At 33.2% G+C, this 12,360-nt stretch overlaps 1 protein-coding gene across 2 annotated transcripts in view; it reads left to right on the forward strand.

Moving 5' to 3' along the window:
• The window catches only part of RELN (reelin), a 545,649-nt gene that overhangs the window by 458,093 nt on the left and 75,196 nt on the right, over positions 1-12,360 (forward strand). For both annotated transcript variants that reach the window (XM_044679411.1, XM_044679410.1), the window contains exons 39-43: positions 1,106-1,277; positions 1,879-1,981; positions 3,925-4,154; positions 9,932-10,152; positions 11,844-11,991. In XM_044679411.1, the coding sequence (XP_044535346.1) occupies positions 1,106-1,277; positions 1,879-1,981; positions 3,925-4,154; positions 9,932-10,152; positions 11,844-11,991 (874 nt within the window). The remainder of the gene's footprint in view (positions 1-1,105; positions 1,278-1,878; positions 1,982-3,924; positions 4,155-9,931; positions 10,153-11,843; positions 11,992-12,360) is intronic.

Genomic DNA, 12,360 nt, shown 5'->3' on the forward strand with positions numbered 1-12,360 from the left:
ATGTTTTATTTTATTTTATTTATTTTTGTTAAATATTTCCCAATTACATTTCAATCTGTAGAGTGGACTGCTTGTAGCCTCTGGGCTTCATGTTTGACACTGCTGATCTAGAGTATTCAATCTATTTGAATGAGCAAAGAGTTAATAAAAGATTTATTAAGGATATTCTTTATAGCTATCTTGACATGCTTGACAAGAACAACACAGGATGAGAGAGTATGAATGGGTTGTAATTTGCACTAATGAAGGGAATGCCCACATTAACAGGATCAGGAATACACCGGATTATTGGACTTTCACCCATATAAAATTCTGCCAAAGAATCCAGAGATTATAGCAGATATTGGAGGGGTAAAGGTTTTTTGCAACACACAGGAATTTTCTTCTGTACAATTTTTTTTTGCCATCAGCTAATCAGAGTTAAGGATACAATTTTTACATATCAATAAACTATTGGCCTAGTTTGTTAAAGCATAATGTTCATGAACCCAATCATTGGCAACTCAACTAGTTATCTCATTTCTATGGCTATAAACTGCATTCCTAAGTGTATCTAGTCATTTTACAAAAGTAGGCATTGATCATTATGTGGACAAGAAAGTGTGGATGAATAACTTTCTTTCTTTTTTTTTTAAACCCTTACCTTCCGTCTTGGAGTCAAGTGACTTGCCCAGGGTCACACAGCTGGGAAGTGGCTGAGGTCAGGTTTGAACCTAGGACCTCCCGTTTCTAGGCCTGGCTCTCAATCCACTGAGCTACCCAGCTGCCCCCTGAATAAATTTCAAATGGCATGTTTTCCTATATTTGGTGGATCAATAACACCATTTTCTTAGATGAAGGACAATACATTTTTTTCACAGCATGTTTTCCATCAAAGAAGTTCTGTAATTAGTAAGTCTTTTTTTGTGCTATGTCAACTTAAGATGGCTCTGAGATTTTTTAACATATTTTGCTCATAATCGCTGTAAATAAACTGTCATATAGTTTATGTTGTTGGGTTGTTTTTTTTTTATTTTGGAAGCATATGTTTAATTTACTGAATATTTTCCAAAGGGCAAAACTCAATTTTCACTTTCAAATTCTTCTTTATCTGAAAATCACTTAGGCAAGAAAGAAGAAATATGGATTGTTGATGACTTTATAATTGATGGGAATAATATAAACAATCCTGTGATCCTTCTGGATACTTTTGACTTTGGACCCAAAGAAGACAATTGGTTTTTCTATCCTGGTGGTAACATTGGCCTTTATTGCCCATATTCTTCAAAAGGGGCTCCGTAAGTATTTACTTTAAAGACTTAGAAGTTTTAATAATCACTTCTCTATACAAATTTATTTCCCCTTCTTTTCTTTTTTATTTATCCAACCTCTAATCTCATCAGTATAGGGAACCATGATTGCAGAAACTCCTTACTTTTTGAAATCAAAAACTCATCTGTAATTTATGGTCTTAGAAACTTGCCTAGGGCACAGAATGGCTAAGTGTTTTCAGTCATTTTTCAACTGTGTCTTACTCTTCATGACCCCATTTCAGATTTTCTTGACAAAGATACTAGAGTAGTTTGCAATTTCCTTTTCCAACTTATTTTACAGATGAGGAATTGAGGTACGGTTAGGTGACTCACCCAGTATTTTACACAGCTCCTAAGTGTCTGAGGCCAGATTTGAACTAAGGAAGATGAATCTTACACTAGTCTGGGCACTATATCCACTACACCACCTAGCTATGACTTACCCATAATTGCACAACTAGTATATGTCAAGGCGAGATTTGAGCCCAGGTCTCCATGATTGCAGGGACATCCCTCTCTCTCCTATGCCACATTATCTCTTATATCGTAAATATATGAGTATGATGTTGTTTTTCTTTTATGATAGTGAGGAAGATTCAGCTATGGTGTTTGTTTCAAATGAAGTTGGTGAGCACTCCATTACAACTCGAGATCTGAATGTGAATGAGAACACAATCATCCAATTTGAGGTATTCTCCTTTCTTCCATTGTAATTTGAGAGAGTGCATCTAGAAAAAAAGAAGTCACAAATAATTTATACAATTCGACCTAAATTTTTTGCGCAAGGACACATTTGGTATTTGGCGGTGTATGTTGTCTTTTTTAACCATAATCTTATTTTTCTAAAATGTAGAGCCATGTTTATATGAAGGCTAATTTCTAAAATCTAATCCTGGCATTGTGAAATGTTCCCTTTCCTACCACAAAGAAAAGTTGGTAGAAGAGATAACTAGAGATACTACAAAAATTAAATGGAAAATTTAGTATAGTATGACCATATTACTCTTTATAGTTAGGGTCTAGAAATACTTACTGTAACTATAGTGTACACAATGTTAAAAACCATATATAACATTAATCATCTTGGGCCATTAGTTTTCCAAGCAAAGTTGGTCTACATTTAATTTCATAAGATTTCAAATATTTTTGCCAAGTATATTTCATTCACATTCATGCATTTTTTCATTTTTAGGAAAGCAAATTAACACTTTATAGAAATAGGTTTTTTTTAATCTGGTTGAGCCTTTGTAACCAAAGTCGTGGTCACTTTATATTGTCATTCTTCTTTGTTAACGTCATAAAACACACCTGTTCCGTAGCTAAACAAGAAGGACTTAAAGTATGTACTAATAATCAAATATGGTTTTCACTGATGCCTATTTTAAATTAATTAGTTTACATAAATCATAATAAGGTTTTGGATTTAGAAGAATTTAAGGAACAGAAAATTAATTTGTTTTTTTACCTATGAGGAAACTACTGCATTTAAAAAAAAATTTTTTTTACCCTAACTGCCATGATCTGTCCATTTTTCAGGTATTTTTAAATATACATAAAAAGGAAAAGACTAAATCATTTTAAAAGTTCTGTCAGCACTAGGCAACTCCAAGCTAGAAACAGGGATTTTAGGTAGATCATAAAATGGAAATAGCCTCTTTACCAGAAACATATACAAAGAAGTTAGCTGATGTGAGAATCAAATTTTGGCCCTGCCTGAGGGAGCAATCATCTCAGGAAAAGAAGTGTAGCGTATGTAATTTAAGTGTTGGCTAAACTTAGTTGAAACCAGTTACCCAGAAAGATCAGACTTTTCCTGAGTCACATGTCATGAAAGAAGTCAACTCAAGACAGATGATCCTATTGATTTTAAGCTGTACTTAGCATAGAATCATAGGATATTGTGGCTGGACCAGATCTCATATTACAGATAAAGAAACTGAGACAAAATAACTAAAAAGATTTTCCCAAGATTAGACCCCAAATCCCCCTACTGCCAGTCCTCTTTTATGCACTAGACCACACAAATAAGAATGGGAAATGGAACGACTACTTAACTATAGTTTGAGTAGGGTAATTAAATCGCAAGACATTAGAACTAGCCTCACTGATCACCTGGATTAAACTCAATTTTAGAGATGAGGAAAACACAATGAAAAGTGATGCAATGACTTATCCCAGGTAGCAGATAGTTTGTCACAAAACTTGGACTAGAACTCAGGTCTCCTAACTCTTGGTTCAACACTCTTTCCAATGTTCCAAGCTATTTTCCTGGTAAGTGGGGAAAAAAACCTCATTGTCAGAGTAAGGGGAATGTGACACGTTTTTCATATGCATTTACTTGGATCATAGTCCAGCTTCAAAAGAAGACCAAAAGGAAAACAATGGGCTCTGTTCCATATTCTCTGCTTTCCCTATGGGATAAGGAAGAAAGTGACTTTTTCCATGAAGCACTGAGGTGCTTTATGAGAGATTGTTGTATAAAGGTAGTGTACTATATTATTCATAAGCAGAATTTGTATTTCTAAATAATTCAAGAAGGCATTTTCCAAGCAATGGGCTCCCTGGGAAATAATAAAGTGGTGAATCATCTCAAGGCTTGCCACTCTGGTAATTTGTATTTTTTTCCCCCAAGATCAACATTGGATGCTCAACTGATAGCTCATCTGCTGATGCAGTGAGGCTGGAATTTTCGAGGGACTTCGGGGCCACATGGCACCTGCTCCTTCCATTGTGCTATAGTAGTAGCAGCCACATCAGCTCCTTATGCTCTACTGAACATCACCCAAGCAGTACCTATTATGCTGGTACAACTCAGGGCTGGAGAAGGGAGGTCATTCATTTCGGGAAGCTACACCTATGTGGGTAAGGTCCTCACTGCTTCTTCTCAAGCCTTTTCAAAGTTGATCTTTCTTGAAATTTCCCTTCCTGGAGTCATTATTGGCTTTTTTTTTGCCTTATGAGAGGAACAGAATCCTTCCTTTTATTTCTCACTGAATTCTCATTTAAATCAGATAAAATATTTATATTTGAAAACAATAGGAAGCTGTGCTGACATACTTCCATGATAGACAGTTGCTAAAAAGGTATGTGTGTGAACTGCTATGTTGCAATATTCATTTCCTGAGTTGGAATATGTGATTCAGACAATTTGCATCTAAGAAGAGCCTAATTTATCCTGAAATATAATGACAACACACACATATACATATATACACACACATATACATATACACACACATTCACATGCTAATTTACTTAAATTCATTGGAAGGTTTTCATATTTCTGCAATTCAAATCTCACCATATCCCTTGAGAAGACACAGAATTATAGGATCATAGAATTTTAGAGCTAGGGGACCCTAATGACAATCTATCCAATCCCTTCATATTACAGATAAGGAAACTGAGGCACAAAGAGGTCATGTGATCCAATTATTAACACATAGTAGGAAGACCCAGAATAGGAAAATCAGTCTTCAAATTCTATATCCAGCGCCCTGAGATCCTGGTTTCTTAGAAGAAAGCTCTAGGACTTTTCCACAAACATTTCTGTTCTTTTCTCCTTTTCTCTGTGCTGCTGCTACATCTACTGAATTTTTAAAATGAAAGGTCATCTGAGTGGAAATGATAACAGCTCACATTATTATGATGTTTTGCAATTTACAGAGTAGTTTCCTCACACCAACCCTAATGAGATAGATGGTGAAACTATTATTATCTCCATTTTGCTGATGAGGACATGTAAAAATAAAATGAAAAGCTGTAGGCAAAAAGATGGAACTATTAGAGAATGACAGAGGAAGAGAAAAGAAGGCAATAAGATACTTTTGCCTCTCTGACATTTTCATTTGTCTTTCTTTGTCTTTTCTTTTATCATGAAGAACAATAGTTAAAAAGAAGAAAGTTGCATATATATATATAAAATATAGCACCTGCCTTTACCCTCTTCCTGCTAAACAGACTTAAAGATGCCTAATGGCTTCTCTGACTTTAGGGGTGGTCTTTAGCAAACTACAAACTAGCCTCCTGGGGCGATATCTTTAATCTTTTCAACCTGATGACCACCAAGGCCATTTGTTAGCTGTTTTATAATTCAAATTTCCTCAGACAGACATTAGATGCCAATGGCATCCAACTAGCTACTTAGCTGTTCACATAACCTCTTGAGTATCTTAAAATCTGTCTTTTGTTTTTCCCCATATATGTATAGATAACCTTCCATTGAATTTCTTAAGTAAATGAGCATGTGAATATGTGTGTATATATGTATACGCGTGTGTGATGTCATTATATTTCAGGATAAATTAGGCTCTTCTTAGATGCAAATTGTCTGAGTTAGAATATGTGACAATTCAGTGGCAAATAGTAGGTTAACAAATACTTTCAGGCTTGACTTTAAGCAAACCTATGGATGCATTATCTATGAGTGTGAACAAAAGAAATACATATTTCTAACATTCTTGGTTAATGATAAATTAAAGTATGATTTTTTATCCAATTAAAAAAACAAAATAATCAAAATACTAGCCTTTGACTGTCACTATATTTCGACCTTTGCTAAAAAAAGAAATTAATTTCAACAAAATGATATATTCTCATTTCTCAAGTGGTATCCAACCAAAGTTGCAAGCTGTCTTTCAATACTTCTGAAAGAACAGCACTATTTGGTCCTTATTTAAAGACTATGATTGCCAATATACTCCAAACTAGAGAGGTTCCAGTATATGTCCAACTCTCTTTAAATCAAAAAAAATTATACACAATATACCTTTAATTAATTTTTAATTTTTTCTATTTATTTTAATTAATTTTCATTAATAATTTTCATTATTAATGCTTTAAGTCTAGACTAACCATCAACAAACTAATAAATTAAGCTATGATTTGTGTAAATACTCATAGTAAAAATTTAACACTGAATAATGTCTGCTCCAAACTTACTATATCTCTAGGTTTAGTCCAAACTCTTGTTTAGTCCATACTCCATTCAGGATGTGAATGCAGAACACATCCCAACTGATCATGTGGCAGGTGTTTTAAAGCCAGGTTTTTTAATTGCTTCAATATACCTAATTGGCCATGATGTATATTATCCAAACATGTGAATATATTAAATAATACAAGTTATAGGGATGACCATTGAATATGACTTCTACAGATTATCAGACTGTACTTAAAGCATAAATATTTGTTTCCTATTCAGGTTTATTCACATCATTTTTGTACTCATGTATCCTTTTCTATGTTCTGTTTCTTTTTAAAACTTCTCAAGTTCTTTTTTTTCTTTATGCATTTTCATAATGAGTCAGCCAAAAAAACCTGTTTAATGAAGCCAGTGCTATGTTCTTGAATTTTTAAGTCTATGCTTTAAATAACAGATTCCTTTGAATGCCACTGATGTGGGAGAATAGATGCTGACACTCACTAAGGAGCATGGCAGCAAGAATTTTTAAATGAGATTTCAGCAGAAGGAAACCACATTGAAACTAGACCTTTCAGTCCATTTATCATGGTGCTTGCAGTTTCTGTGTCAAGACAGGAGAAACAATAATAAATATCCAACTAAGGTAGCTCATTTGTATTCATAACATTTGAATAAATAAAAGGCTCAAAAAAATTCTATGTAGGCTTTTGTTCAAAGGAAAACTCTAAGCATTTCCCTCAGCTCAGCAGTCTGAAAGTTCAAATAGAAAGAAGTGTTCTTTGCCAAGACTAAATTGTGATATATATTTGAAAGTAAAGTTTAATTTCAAATTGGGACTTTTTTTCTCCAGGGGAGGGGATTGCTGTAGATAGTAATAATCTTGACTTAAATAAATTATAATAGAGTTTAAATTATATGTGAGAACTTTACTTCGATCATTTTCATAGCTATTGAGCAAATTTTCCATCTTAAAAGTTTTGACTTTTGATTTCAGCTTTTTATACCTAAAACTGGACAAATATTACATAAGAACTAATAGCAAGTGATGGAGAGGTTTACAGTGTATAGAAAGAATATAAAAAATACTCAGAGCATTTGAATTGCAAAAAACTTGACATACATTTTCTGATTTAATCACATGCCATCAATTTTCATGGCTAGGATTCTTATCCCACCCCTTACCTAGTAGCCAACACATTTCACCTCGTGCCATGAAAATACAGAGAAGCATTCTATTCCTACTTTGCTTCTCAAGAAAGCATAATTAATCCCCAGGAATGTCAGCATTATTCTCAAACATGAAGAACAAAAATAAAAATAGAAGATCCATTTACTGAGCCAGGGGAACACATCTTTATTTAATGTGGACATAAAAAACCCACCAGAATAGATAGTTAATAAAAAAAAAGGCTTCTATACTGGAAGAAAGGATGAAGACTAATGACCCATGACTGTTGACTGGGAAAGAGGAAATCTATGAAATTGCTTTAGAAGACAAATTTTTCCCCTTCACTACTGCACTGACTTTTCATGGGACCTTCTATGAAGGAGGCTAAGTGACTATTTGTAACATTTAATACCATAAGTCGATCATTGGTATTAGAATTTTAGGGATAGAAAAAGCCTCAGAGATCATCTAATCTAATCACCTTCTTTTATAGGTGAGGGAAGTGGATCTTAGCCAGCATAGTTTTTCAGGATTTAAGCATAGAATGTTTCAGCATCTATTTTTGGTGAAAGTGAAGAAATCCTTGCATTTTACTGTTTAAAAAACCTTGTAATATCTTTGTATGTGTTTTTCCTACAAAATGAATATGATTTCTTTAAATTAAAGCCATCTATATCTAAAACAAGCTAACCTTTTAATAAGAAAGTCAGTCATACACAAATTTCTAGATTCCTAGTTTTTAGATGATAGAAAATGCAAGTTAACTAGAAACTTACCAATAAGAAAGCTGTGGACTGAAAAAAGATCATCATGAAATTTTTAGCACATAGGCCACTCAAACTGCTATATGATTTTTCTTTATGTTTATATTAGACCACTAGAGAAGAAGGTTGAAGAAGAAAGCAAGGCAAGGTGTTTTGCTCATGCTCTTCCTTCTGTCTGTCCCAGCTCTGCCTTCCAGGTTTTAAGCAATTTGTAAACTAGATAAAGGAAACAGGAAGTCCTAAGTTCACATCCCATCTTGGACACTTAGCTGTGAAATACTGGACAAATTTCTTATCCTTTCTTGGCCTAAGTTTCCTCATCTGTTAAGGAGGGATCATAATAGCACCCTCACAAGGTACTCAAATAACTTCCCTACTTATCTGAAATGAAGAACATATATAAAGTGCTTTGCAAACCTGAAAGCATTATATAAATATTAGCTTTTATTAGCCATCTTTCAAGGCTCAGAACAAATACCATTTCCTCCATAAAACCATCACTGATCTGAAAGTCACCCCTTTCTCCTTTAAACCAACACAATACTTTGATTTCCCCTTATTTCACTCTTTTTTCCTTAAAAATATTACAGTATTTCTAGTCTGCATTGCTACTCTTTTTATAAACTGTGAGTCTGCTGATTGACTTGTTCTTCAATCTCATCTGATATTTGCTAAATTTCTGGTTTTGGAAACTGAAATTTAAGAAAATAACATTTAACCCACTAAGGTTGAATATTTGCTAGAATAGTTTTAGCATAGAGATTTACATATATTTTCCCCCAATAAAATGGAAACCCCATTATTTCCCCTACTAACTACTAAATCTGAAACTCCATTATTTCCCCTAATAAATAGTAAAAGATTCCTGCGTATCCAGGAGGTAAATCTTAAATTCTTCTCTGTATTCCCTATACAACCTAATACAGTGTTCATTATTGAATGAATTAAGTATACCCTGTTAACAGCTGGTTCAAAGTTCCTCCTTCAAGAAAAAGAAAAAAAGACATATTGAAGTCAATTTACAATCTTGGAATCATGAATTTTGCCTGAAACCTGTATTTGATGCACTGTAATTGAGCAGAGTATTTGAAAAATCCTAGGAACTCTCAAGTTAGGAGATTCAGAGTTCTTCTCTGGTCAAGAAGATGAAGTTGGATTAAACAGTAATTTAGAATATTTAAGGGAAAACTAAAATGTACCTTTTTATTTATTTAATTCTTGATTATGAATATAAATCCATTTATTACTATAAATTTATTATAAAATCATGTTCTTTAATTGTTATTCTTAGCTTAATTTTTTGCTTTGTGCTTTGTGTCAGTTACTGACACATAGTGGACATTTAATAATATTTGATGACTTATTTGTTTTCATAAAGAGTTCTATTTGTATGGAAGAAAGGAATAATTAATCAAAAAGAAGTACTGCTCTTTCACTTGGTTAAATATATCTGTGGAAACATAGCTCTTTGGCCAAAAAAAAAAAGCATAGACCAGATACTATGTGGGTGCATCTTGCCCAAAATCAGTGCAAAGTACTTATGATGATATATTTAAATAGCTTCTAGAATGATCATCTTGCAAACCCAAACCTATTAAGTGGTGACATAAGTTAAGATAAATGGTAAGTGTATGGTTTTTTTTCATTGTTAATGTTTCCTCCCTCTCATAATGGGAACAGTTGCCAGGAGCTGTTCATTGTTACCAGAGTGTTATTGATCATCTGTGTTCCATTATCGTATTCTCAATTATTAGTTTGTGAATGGCACTTACCTCTTTTTCAGATCTGTACGATTCAGATGGTATCAAGGATTTTATCCTGCAAGTTCTCAGCCGGTGACTTGGGCCATTGATAATGTCTATATTGGTCCACAATGTGAGGAAATGTGTAATGGTCATGGAAGCTGTATCAATGGAACCAAGTGTATATGTGATCCTGGATACTCAGGCCCAACTTGTAAAATAAGTACTAAAAACTCTGATTTTCTCAAGGATGATTTCGAAGGTGATTTTTTTCTTGCTTTAATCATAATCCTATGCATCTTTATACAAGAATTTGAATTTTAGTGGCACAAGTACATTTTGGCAATTAAAGAGTAAATATAATGTACTATTAAATTTTCTAATAATTTATTATTGTAATTACTAATAACCAAGAAACTCCATAACATCCAGCTTGATTTCAAACAAATAGGTAATTAGGAAGAATGCTTCCTTAAATATGAACTGTTCAGATTCTATTATACTCCTTTATAGAATCTGAAAGTTGAATTTAGTGGTTGTATAGTCCTACCACCTATAAGATACAAGCATTCTTCCTTTAATGTCCCTGTTAATCCAGGCTCCTTTTCATAGGCTGCCTATTTTGTTACTAACTAGCTCTAAATTGGTAGAAATTCTTCATTTATTATGTCTCCTTCCAGTATCTGTTCATTAATCATATTTATGCCCTTTAAATTAACACAGAATAAATCTACTTCTTTCAGACATTAAAATATTTGAAGGAAGTTATTATTTCCTTCTTAACTCCTTTTTCTAAATTAAATATAACTGGTTCACTTAATTTTTCCTCAGATAATATGCTTTCTCAATTTCTTATTCTCTTTTGTCCTCTTCTGGATGTACCTTAAACTTTCACGTAATCATAAAAATGTGGTGCCCAAATATAAAAACGCTTATGTCTTGACTGGCATTATTATCTGACCAGATGTCCCACTATGTCATTTAATCCTAGCACTCTGTAATTACTTATTATTTATCAGAAAAGATATAATATATATTTTCTCATATTTCTCATTTCTTTTATCCATGATCACTATTTTTGAATTATTTTCATGAGTAACGTAAGTTTCTCTACAGTGTTGCTTGGCATTTAGAGACTTATTTCTGCCAAGTCACTACATATGTCAAATGTCATTTTTCATTAAGAAAAATTTTTATCAAGAAGCATCTAGTAGGACAAAGGTGTGAATGAAGTCCCACAAACATAAGTTCTTGTCTGTAAGCTATTACCAACCCATTAAATAGCAATGAGTCATTCTTTGGCTACATATCTTGTTTTCTACATTAGGAAACTAGAGTTTGTGTTTGAAAAAAATTTCAGATCTGATGATAATAGACAATATTCACTCATTATGAAATATTAGTGCTAAATAGTCAATTCCCCACTCAACATTGTATATGTATTTCTGTATGTATCAGAACTGTCTCTACAGAATTTGTGTCTTAGGTGAGGGCAGAGCAAGAGGAGGAAGAAAAGAAGAGTCAATCCTAGCCCTAACTGGAATAAAATTGGAGAATGGAAAATAACTAACATCAATCTATATGCTCTGTTATTTTTGTTTTTAACCAGCTTTTTATAAGAAATGTCCATTTAATCTATAGATTCACTTGCATTAAGAACACATCAGCCTTGTGTACTCAAAAATTTAGCATTATGAGCAATCTGTTAGACATAAAGAATGATGTTGAAATTTCACTGGTATTTGAAACACTGTACATATCAGCAACTTCTTTCCTATTTCTAGTATTAAAAAGGTACATAAAATATTTCATTAATATTCAGGACTTAGACATGTTGAGATTTTAAAAGTACAAAGGTCCAGTGTCTTAAAAAGCTGATAATTTGTTTACATTGCTTCCTTCAGTAAATAGTATCTAATAGTCTGTTTTTTAATACATTTTCCACTTTTTCAGGTCAACTGGAGTCTGATAGATTCTTATTGGTGAGTGGTGGAAAGCCATCTAGGAAATGTGGAATCCTTTCCAGTGGAAACAACCTCTTTTTCAACGAAGATGGCTTGCGCATGTTGATGACGCGGGACTTGGATTTGTCACAGGCCAGGTAACCACAAAAATATTCTGAAGAATTATTTGAGAATTATTATTATACTTTGCAATAGAATATTATTAAATCAGGATGAGGATGGGAATCACTAAGATAAAGCCTTCACTAGGAAATGACTTGCCTCTTCTTAAGAAATCTATTAGGATTTCTGTTCTAGGACCAGAGGAAATCTCTGAAATAATTGGATCAGAAATCAGAAATGGCTTCATTGATTAAAGTTACCATGTTGTATTACAAACTGAAATGAATATGAAGTGATACCATTTAATTCATTCTTGGTCATTCTTCCGAAGTTTAATCAGGCAGCTATCATCACTTCTCCCTACATGGTTTATGCTACTTTCATAATAAACAAATTTCCATCTG

Source organism: Gracilinanus agilis, chromosome 5 (genome assembly GCF_016433145.1).
Source record: "Gracilinanus agilis isolate LMUSP501 chromosome 5, AgileGrace, whole genome shotgun sequence".
NCBI lineage: Eukaryota > Metazoa > Chordata > Mammalia > Didelphimorphia > Didelphidae > Gracilinanus > Gracilinanus agilis.